At 30.7% G+C, this 18,698-nt stretch overlaps 1 protein-coding gene across 1 annotated transcript in view; it reads left to right on the top strand.

Annotated features, from left to right (window-relative positions):
• LOC135958131 (nose resistant to fluoxetine protein 6-like) overlaps window positions 1–18,698 on the top strand; it is a 45,210-nt gene that overhangs the window by 12,269 nt on the left and 14,243 nt on the right. Inside the window, exon 2 of the mRNA XM_065509003.1 lies at window positions 12,682–12,893. Within this exon, the coding sequence (XP_065365075.1) occupies window positions 12,682–12,893 (212 nt within the window). The remainder of the gene's footprint in view (window positions 1–12,681; window positions 12,894–18,698) is intronic.

The following is an 18,698-nucleotide window of genomic DNA, read 5'->3' as shown; positions in this document are numbered from 1 at the left end:
ACGGACATGGCTTAATCAACTCCTCAATCTATAAGGATCCAGAATATATAAATTTTATAGGGTCGGAAAATTGTGGAAATTTCAAACGGAATGACAAACTTATATGTATATACCCTTCTCACGAAGGTGAAGGGTATAAAAAATCGATGTTGTCCTGGTTTCTTCTTTATATCTCAGCCAATTGTGGACCGATTTTCTCGATTTTAAATAGAAACCGAGCCGGAAGAATTCCGGAGATATTGATGTATGAATCGTGTAAGTTATTTTGGGGCTTCGGAAAGTTGACAATCAGGCGAACAGACAGACATAGCTTAATTGACTCCGCTATCTATAAGGATCCGGAAAATTATATTGTGGAAATTACAAACGAAATGACAAACTTATATACAGTGACGGACATTACAATAGAATCACTACCAATATTTCATTTAAAACCAGGAGCAATCATAAGCACCCCTATCGGCAATAACATGTGAAATTTTGTTCCCATGAAATATCCATTTCCGTCGAAGGGAAAATTGCTATCGGGAATATCATGATGAACTTTACATTCACAATAGTTGATTTTGTTCGTAACAGCTGTTTATTGTTTACAAAATTCCATCTAAAAATTTCACAAGAAGGGGAATTTTTTTCACGTGAACAAAGTTGATGAACGAAAAAAGGAAAAGGGAAAATATTTCATGTGAAATGTTGATTCGCGATAGGGGTGAAGGATTGGTGTGGGTCAGAAAATATAAAAAAGTGGCAAAATGTGTAGTGGACGGACGAAACGACCATTAATTTAATTGGTAGTGATGATAAGACGTCCAAAAAATGGCAAAAACCGAAACGTTTAAACATGGTTGGGGAAATATTATATATGCTTTTCTTGGTATTGCGTTGGTCCAATTTATTGGATTAAAGAAAATATGGATAAGCACTTGTATGTAAATATTTTGGAGAATGTTATAAAGCCACACGCAGAATGGAATATGCCCTTAAAATGGCTCTTTCAGCAAGATAATGACCCAAAGCACACGTCAGGTCTTGCCAAAAAATGGTTTTTATATAACAAAATTCATGTTATGGAATGGCCGTCTCAATAACCAGACTTAAATCCTATGGAAAATAGTAAAAGACAAACTCGGACCTGAAAAATTCAAAAACAAGGAAGAACTTTGGCAGAAAATTCAGGAAATATGGTATGCAATTTCCCGATCTACATGCGAAAGTTTGTTAAATTCAATCCCCAAAAGATTTGATGCTGTTATTAGAAATAATTGATATGCAACAAAATATTAAGAAAACAACGAATTATTATGATGATTTTTATTTTTAATCATTTTAAAACTGATTGATTCTATTTGAATGTCGCATATTTTATTTAGTCTTTTAGATTTGACATCGTTTTTAACATAAGAATGTGTTATTTTTTTATTTTAATTTTTCTATTTATTGTTAACGTCTGAGCATTAATATATAATGAAAAAATTTTAAATTTTGAAATCAAATTTTGTAGTTTTACCGCTTTAATCGAATTCATATGTAGTGATTCTATTGTATTGTCCGTCACTGTATACCCTTCTCACGAAAGTGAAGGGTATAAAAATGGAAAAAAAATCCCGCATTTTTAAGTCAATATAATAAGAGATTTGAACGGAAGAACATTTGAATTAATTCTATAAAGAATGAATTCTCAAAGAAACGAATTCAGTACATTTGTAGTACAAAATAATTTAGACTATGAATTAATTCCTAATGAATTCATTAACGGAATGATTATAGATAACATTTACAATTACAATGGGAACTATTTTGAGAACTATATTCCGTAATTTCAGTTTTCAAAAACACAAATTTTCTATTAATATATAGGTCGATGATTACCAACATATTTTGGCCTGAATTGGATGATATGAACACCAACGACATGTGCTTTCAATAGGAAGGCGCTACGTGCCACATTCAACACTTTGAACGATCGATTTGAGGGCATGGTCATCTCACATGGACGTGTTGTGAACTGGACACCGAGATCGTGCGATTTGACCGCGTTAGACTTTTTCTTATGGGGTTTTCTTAAGTCGCAGTTCTATGGGAATAAGCCACAAACCACAACAGTCAAATTCAGCCAGCTTTATGCGCCATAGTCATACAAAATTGGACATTTCAGATGAGCGCCAACCAGCGAAGCCGCGGCGTACATTAGCACCATGTTATATTCCATACATAATGGCATCGATTGGCCTTCTAATGAATAAAAAATGTCGATTATAACTCTCACTTACTCTGTTTTATTTAAATTTAAAGATAGGAAGCGCTTAATGAAACACATTTTATTTAAAACAAAAGAATTTAGAAAATCCATTTTATGTCTCCCGAAAAAATTTCACACTAAACTAACGTTATAATGTTTAAAAACAATTCACAATATTATCATAATGTTGCCAACAATATGTTGCACAAAAAACCACAAATGTTTCACAGCTCTAAGCAACTAATTGCAAGAGTTTTTAACATTTAAATACTCTGTAAAGCATAAACTCAATACCATTTATGCGGATATTTAAAACCAACGAAGCAGTTAAATGTAATAAATGTTTTTTTTTTACATTTATAAAAACAACAAAAATATTTCACAAACGCCTAAATATTCAAGCAACATCAAATAATCTTAAACCATCAAACCAGCCAACCAGTTAATCACTCAAAAAATCTTTGTAACCAACCATTTAGACTTCAAATCAAAAACTAAGTACTCATAAAATTGTTTTAAAGTTGATCTATAAAATTTGGAAAAAAAACACATAAAATGTTATTTAATTTTAAATAATAAATAGGTCACATTAAAGAAAGAAAAAAAAAACTGAAGATGTTTATGACAAGATAAGAAATACAAAATTTAAAGTGCTATTCGAATAAGTAAAGATATTACACACACTGTAATTTCTGCATCCGTGAATTAATGTTTTTTTACCTTAATAATAAATAGAGCATTAATATAAACTATAAATAAAATTAACCAAAATTTATTTATGCTAATTTCTTTGTAAATAAATCTTAAATATTTACTTTAATTTTCTCTGTCATTGGATTGTATTGGAAGTAGTTGAGGCATAAACTATAATTATTTATAATCATTCACAATAATATAAGATTTTTTTCAAAAATTTATTTAATCTTCACCTTGATATAGTTTCACTTACTTTTTGTTAATGTTATTTTTTTGATTTGATTTCAATTAACACCTGATTTTATAAAACATTTTTGCTGTTATCTTTTTTAGTTATTTATTAGTTTTACGAGTTATACATATTATAGTATGTACTTACTTATTTGTAATTAAATTAATTATTTAGTTGAATTTGCCTATATATTATACGAATAGTATAAAATTTGTTTATATGAAATGTGATACCTATATTTGAAATAATTTATTTCCTTTAAATGAAAATATTTATTTGAATGAATTGTAGAAATGAATCATTTCATTAGCTTCAGAGTTGGGGGTAGTGCACTAAATGTTGAGTGCAATCAACATTTCACTAGCACTAAATATTATTTTAAAAAATATAGTTTTAACTAATTTTCATCAGCTTTAGTGGTAGTGAAGCTTATATTTTTATCACTAATATTTTTTAGTGATAGTGATATTTTTTTAACTATAAATCAATTGAGTGGTAGTGTAGAAATAAGCACTAAACTCAAATAGTTAAAAAATTTAACAATAACTAAAAAAAAGCTTCAATAATTTTCTTTGCACTAATATATTCAAAATTAGTGATCGTGAAGTTATTCCAGTTTAAACTAGAATATTAAATATACAGATGTTTGTTGAGCAAGCTTCAAAGTGTTTTTCAGCATCCGAAGAAATAATAACACAAAAAAACACTGATAATGTAGGATTCTTAGATTTTGGGGAAATTGACAGTAAGTGAAAAAGTTATTGAAGAAATTATTTAGTTTATTAACATCTTCAATATTAGGACCTTCAACCTTTGTTCAGAAAGATGGCATAGTGAAATACGTGCATTCCTTTTAAGTTCGGACACTGATATTTGCAGTCTCAAAAAATATCCAATAATAAGGCAAATGTTTTTTAAATTTAACACGCCTTTGGCTTCTTCTGCTCCAGTAGAGCGTTTATTTTCTTTTAGTGGAATGGTGGATTCTCCTCCGAGAAATAAATTAAGTGATTCGAATTTCGAAAAGCTTGTTTTACTTAAAGCCAATAGTCGCTAATTATTTTATGTGTAATTGCTTATTTCTCTTTTTATTGTAATTTGTATATTTATATACCGCTTTTACGTTTTTTCCTTAAATATATTAACTTAAACTATGAATAGAGTAAAACATTTCTTTGTTGAAAAAAATAGTGCAGGAATATTTTTTTAACTAAAAATTTTAGTGTAGAAAAAATTATTTCATTAGGCTGCAAAAAAAATATTTTAACTATTTTCAAAATATTATTAGTTAAAAAATTTTAACTACACTATCACTATTATTGAGTGAGGCTTATATTTTTCAACTAATCACTAAACATTAAAAAAATTAGTGAAATATTTTACACTACCACTAACTATTAGTGATAGTTAAAAATTAGTGCACTACCCCCAACTATGATTAGCTTAGAGTGTAAAGTTGCCAAGTCCATTTAAAATTAAAAAAAATTAACTTAATGCAAATTGATTGAATAAGAAATATTACATTTATTTTCTACAAATTAATAATAAACTAATATGCCAATTATATACACCCCTATCGCGAATCAATATTTCACATGAAATATTTTCCCTTTTCCTATTTTTCGTTCATAAACTTTGTTCACGTGAAAAATTCCCCTTGTTGTGAAATTTTTTGATGAAATTTTGTAAACAATAAACAGCTGTTTACGAACAAAATCAATTATTGTGAATGAAAAGTTAATGGGAATATCACGATATCAATTTTCCCTTCGAGGGAAATAGATATTTCATAGGAACAAAATTCGAGGGAAATAGATATTTCATGGGAACAAAATTTCACATGTTATTGCCGATAGGGGTGATAGAGCGACTCACTTCAAAAGGAAAAAAGTGATTTTGTTACCCCGATCAAAATAAACCTTGTTATGTTTTAGGAAGTCTCCCAAAATATTCTGGGTCTAGTGACAATCGTTCGTTCAAAAAAATCATTTTTTTTTTTAGTTTTTTGAGAATATGTATTTGAATTTTCTCCCCGAACAACACCTATAACATTGGGTACCATTTGAAAAGGCTATTCCAGCTGCATAATTTATAAGATTTTTCAAAGACTTTTTATGAAAATGTTTAGTTTTTTGAAAGTACATAAATTGAAATATTAAAAAATTTACTTGATTTAACAAGAAGTCTTGTTAATTTTATTTTCAATATTCGCTCGCATGTTATCAATTTGATAACATCATGTTTTAAACCTGGTCAATATGGATATCAAAAGCATTGCTTTGAGAAGTAAAGGGTGTTGCTTAAGACCGATAGATCTTGAAATTGTAAAAAATAACACAAAAAAGTAAATTTTAATCAAACTAAGTTTTTTTTTTCGAAATTTTATTCATGCGACGAAGCGCATTCTGGACGTCTAATGTTGTGCCTCTTTTTCGATCATTACTGGCCGTATGTCACCAAAAAACACGAACAATGTTGGCCTCAAAGGCCTCAATTGTTGCTGGTTTATCAGCATAAACCAGTGACTTCACTTGACTCCCCAGGATATAATCGAGAGGTGTCAAATCGCACGACCTTGGAGGCCATTTCACGAAATCAAGTTATCGCCAAATGTTGACTTCAATAAATCGGTGGTTGTGGTCGCTGTATGCCACGTAGCGTCATCATATTGAAACCACATCTTGCCCGGATCAAAATCATCCATATTTTTAAACAAAAACTCATTGATCATGGTGGGTTAACGATCTCCATTGACCATATTGATAGCTCCGGCTTAATTTTTGAAGAAACAAGGTCCGCACCTAACACTGCATTTTTCTATCTGTTGTCGATTGGTCTCACTCCATATGCGGCAATTTTGTTTATTAAGAAACCCGTTAAGAATGAGCCTCATCGCTGAACACAATTTAGCAATAAAAATTTCTGGTTACCATTTGACCACAGAAAATGATAGCTGCCAGTTGCCATCTTTAATACCATTTAGGCAACTGACAACGCAACTGAAGTTCGGTTGCTATCCATTTCGTAGAATGAACAATAGCCACAGCTATTTATTCACCCCTATCGGCAATAACATGTGAAATTTTGTTCCCATGAAATATCCATTTCCCTTGAAGGGAAAATTCAAATCGTGATATTCCCATAAACTTTTCATTCGCAATAGTTGATTTTGTTCGTAAACAGCTGTTTATTGTTTACAAAATTCCATCTAAAAATGTCACAACAAGGGACATTTTTTCACGTAAACAAAGTTGATAAACGAGAAATGGGAAAAGGGAACATATGTCATATGTTTTAACTCTCCATAAACATTTTTGTTAAAAGGCCACCGATGCCATTACAAAAGATATAATTCTCTCTTTTTCATTACCACGATAAAATAGAACTTTCGTACCTTGAGTTTATAGATTTCTTTATTTGAATCTAGATTGTAGACGCTCATATCTCACTTCCGAAAGGTCAAAAGGTCTCTTATCAAGTCACTTGAGGCATCTTGTCATGTTCAGCCGAAAAACTGTCCATTTTATCTGTGTCCGCCAAATCTGATAAATATTCATCCCTATCGGCATTGGGGATTTCCCTTGAAGGGAAAATTGCTATCGTGATATTCCCATACATTTTTCATTGACAATAGTTGATTTTGTTCGTAACATCTGTTTATTGTTTACAAAATTCCATACCATTTTTCATGAACGATAACTGGGAGAAGGGAACATATGTGAAATATTCATCATTGTCAGCAATAACATGTGAAATTTTGTTCCCATGAAATATCCATTTCCCCCGAAGGTGAAATTGCTATAGTGATATTCCCATGAACTTATAATTCACAATAGTTGATTTAGTTCGTAAACAGCTGTTTATTGTTTACAAAATTCCATCTAAAAATTTCCCAACATGAGGAATTTTTTCATGTGAACAAAGTTTACGATGACATAGGAGTCATCTGCCTTAAATGTTCACTACACACTTTACACGCAATGTTTGTAACCTACGCCTTATTCAGGGCCTTAATCTCCATCTTAAAGTAATTAAAATTCGTGTTTCTCACCAAGTCTGTTCTGGGGTTTCTAAACTTTCTGACTGTTTATTCACCACAAATGTAACAAAACACATATTTCGGTCATTGCAGCAACTTTTTCGCGATGAGGACATAATGCTAAAGTTAATTTATTTATAGAAATGTACATATAAGATTACGGAACGAATTTACTTATGATAGGCAATATTGAAAAATTAAGTGGATCTACCTTCATTTTTCAATAGCTACACATACACAGAGAAAACAGATTCGAAGTAGCAACCGAATTAGTTGTCAATCGAAAGATTCTGATTCAGTGAGCGTTGTGGCTACAAAATTTTAGAAGGGTTATCATAATTCATTCAAAAAACTACACTCTCCATTGCCATAATATAAAGATACATAACTCCAAAAATAAACTCAAATTATATTTATCTTTGACATGTATTGATTTATGATTTGTGTTATTGTTAAATTAACAAATTAAATCTACATATTTAAATTAAAACGGTTTTTTAAATTTATTTAATAAATTGTAAACAATCTTGAGTATTTAAAAAACTATAAATTTGATTATTATATTTAAAATTTGTATATCTTTTACAATGGTTGCACGTGAATTTATGAATTTAAGGGTTTAGCATTTTTAAGCTTGATGTTTTTATTATTATTATTACTTAATCACTAATTATTTAATTTTCATAGTTTTTTTTTTATATTTCAAACTGGCGCTGTTTAGTTAAGACATGTCATAAAAAACTGTTTGTTTTGAAAGCACCGCTAATAAAGTGAAATATTCAAATGTAGAAACAGTAGTTTTTAAGATGATGTGTGATGTGTGTAAACATAATTAATATTTTGAGTGGAGTGGTGGACAAAAATTTGGAAATGGTTTTAATGAAACCTGTTAACCGTTATAGACATTTGTAAGTAGGTAGTAAATTGTTTTAAAGACATCTTATTTACATTATAATGGGAAATTATCAAATAAGAAATTATGAATCTAATTAAAGATGACTTATTTTTTTGTTATGTTTTATTTATTTGTACATTACATACAGTGGGTTTCATAAGTAAAAGTACACAATTTTTGTGGTGTCTAATTAAGGAAAACGGAATTATTTGGTGCTAAGTCCAATTTTTATGAAAGTTTATTGGGTGTATGACTTAAACTGCTGGATTTTTTAAAATTTTAAATATTTATTTTGAAATATTTGTACAATATAAATTTATTCAAAGTATTTGACCTCTTCCCATTTTTATATGTTCCCATGAAATATCCATTTCCCTTGAAGGGAACATTTCTGTAGTGATATTCCCATAAACTTTTCATTCACAATAGTTGATTTTGTTCCTAACAGCTGTTTATTGTTTACAAAATTTCATACCATTTTTCAGGAATGAAAACTGGGAGAAGGGAATATATCTCATGTGAAATATTCACCCATATCGGCAATAACATGTGAAATTTTGTTGCCATGAAATATCCATTTCCCTCGAAGGGGAAACTGCTATCGTGATATTCCCATGAACTTTTAATTCACAATAGTCGATTTTGTTCGTAACAGCTGCTTATTGTTTATAAAATTCCATCTAAAAATTTCTCAACATGGGGAATTTTTTCACGTGAACAAAGTTGATGGACGAGAAATGGGAAAAGAGAAAATATTTCTTGTGAAATAATGATTCGCGATAGGGGTTATGGATTCCGTGCCAAAAGAGGTCAAGAACGAATCAAGCCAATATCGGATTGTCTGTTCCAAAGTGAAGCGAATACCAGAGAAAGCCTTCTGCATTGATCGAAACAAATAGTTGTCGGACGGGTCAAGGTCTGGACTATAAAGCGGATGAGGAAAATCTTTCCAAACCCTTCATTCTTTACATATGGCCTAGCGTTGTGATGATGGCTTCATGTCTGGCCGCATATCAAACGACATATTTCAAACGAATCAGTTGTATTCGGTACAGGTTCCCTGTGATAGTCTGGCCAGATTTCAGCGGCTCATAATAGATAGGACCCTTTTGCTCCCACCAAATACACAGTCGATTCGGCTGGTTGGCCTTCACGCACGATCTTCTTACGCTTCGAGTTATCGTAATAGATCGATTTTTCATCGCAAGTAATGATACGGTGCAAAAATAATTTTCTTTTATAGTGTTCAAAATCATCTTTCAAGGTCTCTCGGCTTCAGTTCGTACCCAATTTCCCTACTTTTGGATGAATCCTGCTGCTTGCAAATGTTTTGAAATTGCTGCTTGAGTAGCTCCCAATGATTTTGAAAGCTCTCATTCAGTTTTACAACAATTTTCTTGGAGTAATGCCTGCAATTCTTTGTTTTCAAACTTTTTTGGCTGACCTGAACCGAACAAACTATCTCTCGCACGTTCAAACCTATAGAACACATTCACCATAAGCTTTGATGAACAATTGGTGTGCTTCAGCGTACCTTTTTTCAAATTAAAGAAGTAAAGCAAAACTTCCCGCATATGACGCTTTGTTGGAACAAAATTCGACATTTTCGAATGTTCAAAAATTAAGTGAGAATATATGACAGATATTCAAAACAAAACCCGCGTTCAAAAGATACACCATCTATTGTAAATCCAGCATTTTTAAGTCATACAGCCAATATTAAGAACATTAAAACTTCTAAGGATATTAATTTTTGGTGGAAATAATGATTCTGACTTGAAAAAGTTTTCTATTAAAATTAATTACGATTTTGTTTCCAGATTTAACATAGTCGGACCCTAGTTAACAACTAAAATTAAAATAATTTAAAACAGACTTTGTTTTCATTTTGTACATAAATGTTTCATAACTAATAAAACAAGTGAATTAATTATTCAAATTATTTACGTTTTAATTACTTAAGAATGAAGTTTACCGGTTACACTCTCCACCCACTTAATTAATCATATGAAATTTATATTATTTCACATTTTCCCACTGTAATTATGTTAATTACTTTTTTTTTTCTAAATGTGTCAGTTATTTTCGTAACTACTAACATACTTTGCTATCATTTTTTTATTTCTAATAAACTTAAATTTCCTTGATTTTGAGACTGTGCTATTGTTCGTTCATTGGCATGTTCGCTGAATGATTATTTGTAGTATTTTTCATTCATTCATGACACTTTAATTGATTCTCTACAAATTGAAAACCAATTATATTTCCTTACATTTTTCTCCATACATATTAATTATTGGCTAAGATTTTTGTTTATTCGCACTAAAGTAAAATTAATTATTTATGGGAATTTTCCCCGGTAATTTTTAAAAGAAGGTGCAGTTAGTTAGCATCACAAGAATTAGGTGTGCAAAGAAAGTGGCAGCAGAAGAAATTATAAAAATTACAAATAATTTCCTAATACATAATTATAAATGTAAAACTACGTGCTTTATAATAAAATGCTTCTTTATATTTGTAAATTTATACAGAAAATATTGTCAGTTGTATAATATTAAAAACTATTTTTGCTAAACTTATGTATGTGTAGACATAGCAAAACATTTATAATTTTTTCTGTGAAATTTTGTGCAAATTTAATCATAAATACAAATATTTATGATTCCAAATCACAATAATAGAAACTGATACATTCAATACAAAAGACTAAAGTTAAAAACTTGATTTTAATTCACAATAATTTAAACGGCTTAAAAGACTTAAAGACACAAACTTGGTTTCAATTCACAATCATGAAAATGGGACTCTGAATACAAAAGACTTGAGGTACAAACTTCATGAATAAAGAATTTCTCACACTTTTTATACCCACCATTAGAGTATCCAAAACCGAAAACCGGTCAACCGGTTTTTTCATCTTTGTAAACTCGACCGGTTTCGGTTTTCTTTAACTTTTAGGTTTTTTGAGAAACCGGTTTTTTTAAGACGGTTAACCGGTTTTAAAGAAATATATTTGCTAAAGCTAATTCAAACATGTTTATGAAAAACTTTGTTACCATTTTTAAAAAATATTATTTTATTTTATAGAAAATTGTAGAATTTCTCAATCACCCCTATCGCGAATCAATATTTCACATGAAATATGTTCCCATTTCCCATTTTTCGTTCATAAACTTTGTTCACGTGAAAAAATTCCCCATGTTGTAAAATTTTTAGATGAAATTTTGTAAACAATAAACAGCTGCTACGAACAAAATCAACTATTGTGAATGAAAAGTTTAGGGGAATATCACGATAGCAATTTTCCCTTCGAGGGAAATAAATATTTCATGGGAACAAAAATTTCACATGTTTTTCACGATAGGGGTGAATATTTCGTAAAAGATACAGTGCACTCGCGATAATATGAACTAATTAAAACCAGGCCAGTTCACTTTTGCAAGATTGTTCATATTTGCGAATGGTATCTAATTCCAATCTACAGCTAGGGAAGTCCAAAAATTATTAAGCAGTTGAATTACAATTTAGCCACTACCCTGTTGATTTATTTTATAGTATCTGTGTAGACAGATACAATAAAATAAAAATAAGCTGTTCATATTTTAAAAAGCTTTAACGAAGGTAGAACAAAAACTAATGGAAATTGAAGCCATTCAGATTCAAATGACAAATGGTGACAGGTTTGTATGTAACCAAAATTAGAAATCTAGTCAGTTTATCTCTGTTTATTGGAGTTTTTTATTTGTATCCAATTACATTTTAACACCAAAGACATTTTTTAGCTTTTTAACGAAGTGTACATAATCACCCCTATCGTGAAAAACATGTGAAATTTATGTTCCCATGAAGTATTCATTTCCCTCGAAGGGAAAATTGCTATCGTGATATTCCCCTAAAGTTTTCATTAACAATAGTTGATTTTGTTCGTAGCAGCTGTTTATTGTTTACAAAATTTCATGTAAAAATTTCACAACATGGGGAATTTTTTCACGTGAACAAAGTTTATGAACGAAAAATGGGAACATATTTCATGTGAAATATGGATTCGTGATAGGGGTGAATTAAAATTGAATAATTTGTTCTAGGCGGGAATTCCCGGGATCCCGGCAAATTTCAAAATTAATCCCGACTTCCGGGGAAATGATAAAGTGCAGGAAAAAAAAAACTCAAGTTCGTCCACGGTTACGAAACGGAGCAAAAACTCGTCCATATTGCGGTTGAACAACGCCAAAACCCTCGTGCGAAGTTGTCATACAATAGCGTTTGTGGTCGATTGTGAGTAAACGCGGCACCCACCCAAAATTTAAACAACTGAGCCGTTTCAATCTCCGATCGGCCAACATCATATTGTGATTTTTTTCAATTGTTTCGGGTGTAGAGACCTAAACACTTGTTTAAAAAATAATGCGAAATTAATTTTGTTTCCATTTTCTTCTCAAGTCTAAATGACGCAGCTTGTTAAAATTATGTTGATGAGGTTGTTTAGTATTGAAAATGGGCAATGTCATGATTCCACCTAGCCCCCATACAAATGTTACCCCAGGATACTACTAATTGTTCTTATTTATTTTCTTTTCCAGTGTATGATGCATCTGTTCGAAATCCCGTTGGTATTGAGAGTGGAATTTTATATCATTTTGGTCATTATGATCAATGCCTACATACGCACAATTTCAAGTCTCGATCAGAGGATTCAATGGAAGAAGAATTTACCGTACAGGCTAAATATTGTTTGGCGGATGTAAAAATCGAGGGCCTAACACCATTGCAGTCGGGAACACGCGAAAAGCAGGTATGTTAGTAATTTAAAGTATTTTTAGGTTTTAATACAGCAGTGTTGAAGGGACTAATTGTTACTTAAATGTAAGTATCCTTGAAAGGGAAAGCAATTATTGTAAATTTGATAAGCTTCCTACAAGGTGGCGCAAAAGTAATCCTCCTATCAGAAAATGCTATAAATTTTGCGATTGGCCCCTAATGTCAGTTATGTTTTGACATTTGTGTAGTAAACACATGCGAAATACACGTTAATAAACAATGTTACGCTACACTGCTCCAGAACGCGGAATATTGCTGACTATTTATTTGACCAATAATCGGTCGGTGACTTTGGCACAACGTGAATTTCGTCGCAGATTTCCTGGCCGTCCAACGCGTACGTAAATAAGCAAAATTTACGCTTCTGGGGCACTGAAAATCCGCGTGTAACCCACGAAGAGCCATTACACCCGCTCAAAGTCACTGTATGGTGTGCTGTTTTGGCTGGAGGAGTCATCGGACCTTTTTTTTTGTGAATGATGAGCGCTACAGAGCAATGATCAACGAGTTCTTTTTGCCGCAACTTGATGAATTGGGATTGGAAAACATGTGGTTCCAACAGGACGGTGCAACGGCACACACTACACGTGCCACAACCGATATGCTGAAGGATGCATTTCCCAGGCGTCTAATCTCCCGTTTTGGCGATTTGCACTGGCCAGCAAGATCGCCTGATTTGACCGCTCCAGACTTCTTTTTGTGGGGCTTTTTGAAGTCGCGGGTTTATGTCAACAAGCCTCAGACTCTTGCAGCTCTTAAAGACAATATCCGTCAAGAATGTGAGGACCTATCGCCGGAAGTTTTGGCCAAAGTGATGGAAAATGCCATAAAAAGGGCTCAAATGACAATCAACTGTGGCGGCGGCCATTTACATGACATCATATTCTCGACTTGATGTAAAAAAAAATTAAAAGATCAAATAAAGATAATCCACAAGCTACATCTGTCGAATTGGCTGCTGTCGTTTATTCAGTTTGCTTTGCCAAATCTCCATGGACGGATATTGCTTTTAACAACACGTGCAAATGATAAAATTGTTTTATAAAAATGGGTGTTATATTCTGTACCTAATTTAGAGATGAGGCCTATTCTGGATGAATAGGTATGGCAACAAACAAAATTGTTGAACTTTGGACGATACCTATCCACATGAGATCATACAGCACCCACTACATCCTGAAAAAGTCTCTGTTTTGTGTGGATTTTGGACTGGCGGCTATATCGGTCTATATTTACTCGTTTTACTTTCGAGTAAACAAACCTGTTTCAATGAAAATTGCACGATCATGGAAAAATGTTTCCATACAAGAGAATTTTTTAAATCAATTTAAAGTGATTTAAATAAGACAATTTTTAAAAGTTGTACCAAGTGTTTACGTAGAACAATTATGTTGCCATGGTTAACCAACCTGTTGTAGATAAATCTAACAATTCTGAGAATTATGTGTTAAACTAATGTTTTTAAATCAAAATTAATTATGTCTTCTCTTCATATCACAATTCTATTGGCATTGTTTTCATTTATTTGTAAAATCATACATCTAATTGCAACACGTATTTCGCTTTAATTAACATTAACACCACTGTTATTCAGCCTTCTATAGGTTTTATGTTAAAAATCTCTATAAAACATCTAAAGTCTAGACGTCGCGTAATAAAAATGTATAACTGCTAACAAATAAAAGAATGAATAAAGATTTCTAAGTGAAATTCATTTTAAAATTTTATAATTTTATAACAATTTTATAACTACTTTCTCGAAAATTGCAAATATTTGAAAATGATAAAGAGTTTTGTTTGCTGAATAATAAAAAAAATTGTACTTTACATCTTTAGTGTGTTTACTTATTAATAAAAACTCAAAACCAGAACATCTTTGACAGATTTGACAGATGAATGTTAAAAGTTATACAATAAATTTCGTCATATTTTTTAACCATATAAGTTTACATTCTAACTTTTTACTTATTTATTTTCCTATAATTAAAAAATTATGTGAAAATTTCTTGGAAAAACACTTCAAATATAAACAAGTTGTATCAAAGCTGTACTTGGTTTATTGTTTTACTAAATAAGTACTATTTAAATTTGCCTTTTTCATTAAAGCTGCACTTGGTTTTTTGTTTTACTACTTAAATACTATTTAAATTTGCCTTTTTTCATATTGGGCGTATAATTGTTGAGTAGTTTCTCACAGTCAAGTCAATTTGATGTTTAAATATTTTGTATAAATTATTGACAAAATTAAAAATAAATGTTAAACGTAAATGTGCAAGGAACTATTTAATGAGCGACTGGTTTTATTAACTAAACAAAGTAGTTGTAATTAGTAAATAGTTAATAGTTATTTGTCAGAAATGTAAGAATTAATTTCTACTTAGATGATTGGAAACAAAAGACTGGATTTTAACCAAAAAAAAAACTCTTCAAATCAAATGTCTTACGATATTTTTTAAAAAAAAGTTTGAACCTCCGCGGAGGTTCTACGGAGCTCCGTAGGACCGACATATCTAAAAAACTAAAAAATGATAGAGCAAAATTAAAAAAAATAAATAAATAAACCAAAATAACTCTTGACCTAAAAGTGATAACCTACATTTGTATGAACATTTTTTGTAGATCTTATCTAGGACTATTTATCAGCCAAATTATGAATAAAAAATTCAATGGGAAGAAACTCCCGGGGAACAAACTCCCGCGGAATTTTTTATTCATAATTGGGCTGTATATTTTAAATATCATCTCATTCGTATTATAAATAGATTTTTGGCGATTTTTTTTAAAAAATGTGAGACCCAAGGTGGCGTGACCCCCACTGAAATGTTCCTGCAAAAATTTTCGTCTAATATTTTAATCCTTAAATGTCTTTTTTTGAAAGGACTTTTTTTGATTGAAAAAGGGTCAAATTGACCGCTAAGGAGAGGAGCTAGAGGGTTAAGATCTTCCACAAAAATGATCTCCATAAAATTCCACAATATAACTCTGACAATAAGAATTATCTTAGACATTAATTTACAAAATTTTTTTCAGTTAGTATACTAATCCCTTCGATCAAAAAATTAAAACTTTGACCCACTGTAAAAAAATTCACACCAGGTGGACTATAAGTTTATTCTACAAAAATGATCGCTATTCTGTTCCAATCAAAAAGTCTCAATTTGTTGGACAGTGTTATTTATATAGTTATGGGTGCACTACACTACAACTTATTCGCAATGACTAGCTAATGAGTTCAAACCGACGAGATAAATGCTTCGGCTCTCGGTCGGCTAACTACGGATTTTAACTACGGTATTAGTACGAAGTATGAACTATGACCTCGTCTAATTATATTTTGTTACCCGGGAGAAAAAAATGCGTACAAAAATTATTAAATATTTTCAAGAAAACCCAACTTGATCCTACAAAAAGTTGGCCACACAATCAAAGATCTTCTGTCAAACTGCTTTCAATATTATTAAACAGTATCGTGATAACTTGTCCGTTAAAGGATTGGTCCACATGATGTTTCTAAAGCCAATAAATAGAAAGCATTTTCATATTTTTTTGTAAGTTGTAATAATAATTTCAATCAAATAAAAAAAATCAAAACTGTTTCGTTTCGTTTTTATTAAAAGGTAAAATTGATACGATTTGAACTCTCCAGATTTTTTTTGAAGTCGTGGGTCTAAGTGAACAAATCACAGACTCTGGAATCTCTCAAAGAGAATAAAAAACAAGTAATCTTATATACCAGGGAAAGGCAACCTATACTATTGCATTTTACGACTGTATTAGTTATACACTCTCTCCGCTCTCACCACGAATCGGTGTTGCCAGTAAACTTTCGTCTCTTTTCCCCAATTAAAAATCTCATATTGTTCATCATACATCTTCAAAAGTTGGGACATTTTTTTTTCACTGGCAACGCTGATTCTTAAATTGTGCGATAAAAAAACGATACACAACCTGCTTGTTTAAGTTCTCAAGCTAGACTGATTAAAAGTTGTTTATTTCTCTACAATGCGTGTGCACACGTACGTAAGAGAAGAGTAAATGAAAAACGCGGCGCCCATGTTTTGCCTTTCCCTGTTATATACCCTTCACCAAATTATACTTCAAAATAAAAATGTTAAATATTTTTAGGTAAACAAAATAAATTTTTTTTACAAAGTTGTTTTTTCATTTTTTGGAAAAAAAAATTTCGAATAGTTTTTTAAATTTTAAATTTTTTTTTTGTTTTTTCTATTTGTTTTTTAATATTTATCGCAAAAAAGTTTTGGTGAAAAAAAATATTTTTTCGATTTTGAACCATTGCACAGTGGGTTGAATGGTACCCAAAGTGGCGATTAATTCATAGAAGCCGTAGAAGTTTTAAAATATTATATTTTTTATTGATGAGTTATTATAAGCACATAAAAACACAGCATTTTAGAAAAAAATGCTGTTTTTAGGAAAAAATAACTTTTTTCACAATTTATGCTGTAACTTTGGAATGGAAAGCGATAAATTATTGAATAAAATTGGAAATTAAAGCATACTTAATGTGCTATTAAAAAATTCAAAACATAAATTTATTATATGTATTTACATTAGCATAAATTTAATTTAAAATCTAATTTTTGTTTTTCACAAAATTTTATAAATGTACAATTTTTTTTTAAAAAAAGCCACAAAAGACAATATTATAAATTTTTGTAATGAACAATCATAAATACATAAAAACAAAATGTAAGAAAAAATGTTTTAACCTATTTTGTATCAGAATATGTTTTTTTAGCAAGAGGAGTTTTTTCACTATAACTTAAATAAGTAAAAAACCTCAATAAACCCGCACGATTTTTTTTCTGTATATAGAAGCTGAAAGTTCATATTTTAAGAGCATTTAATGGAATTTACCCGATCTCGCCCTGATTTTTTTTAAACTCAATCTATATATCGAAAAAACCCCAATAATGGAGAACTTTAAAAAAAATCTTAAAAAATATTTTCAAAACATTTATCTAAACAAAAATTATTTATTTATGTTCTCAAATACCTGAAGTTGATGGTTCCATTTTAATATTTCAACTTTTAACAGATTTAACAAAAAATATAAGCTCTCGAAATATCACAATTTTCAATTTTAACCACAGCACGCAAAATTTGTAAAAATTATTTGACTTTGACCGCTCACTGAAAATAAAGTAAGTTACTCACAACTGCAATTTTAGCAGTTTGTGATGTATTATTTAATGCACTTTAACCCAATACCAAACATGACTGAAACAGATAAAGTTCAGCTTTTGAATTAATCGCCACTTTTGGTACATTTCAACCCTCTGTGCGTCGTTGCAAAGGTATTTGAAATATCTATCATTAGATATTAATCACCCCTATTGGCAATAACATGTGAAATTTTGTTCCCATGAAATATCCATTTCCCTCGAAGGGAAAATTGCTATCGTGATATTCCCATGAACTTTTCATTCACAATAGTTGATTTTGTTCGTAAAAAATTCCATCTAAAAATTTCACAACAAGGGGAATTTTTTCATGTGAACAAAGTTGATGAACGAAAAAATGAAAAGGGAAAATATTTCATGTGGAATATTGATTCGCGATAGGGGTGAATGACTTAGTAATCCAAATATAGGTAAAGAAAATCGAGGTTGTCATGGTTTTTTCCTTATGTCTCAGCCATTTGGGGACCGGAAGAATTCCGGAGATATTGATGTATGAATCGTGTATGTAAGTTATTTGGGGGCTTCGGAAAGTTGATTTCAACAGACATACATACATACAGACGGACATGGCTTAA

Source organism: Calliphora vicina, chromosome 4, assembly GCF_958450345.1.
Source record: "Calliphora vicina chromosome 4, idCalVici1.1, whole genome shotgun sequence".
In the NCBI taxonomy this organism is placed as follows: Eukaryota; Metazoa; Arthropoda; class Insecta; order Diptera; family Calliphoridae; genus Calliphora; species Calliphora vicina.
The sequence above is the reverse complement of the archived record's forward strand: the minus strand, read 5'-3'. Positions and strand labels throughout refer to the sequence as shown.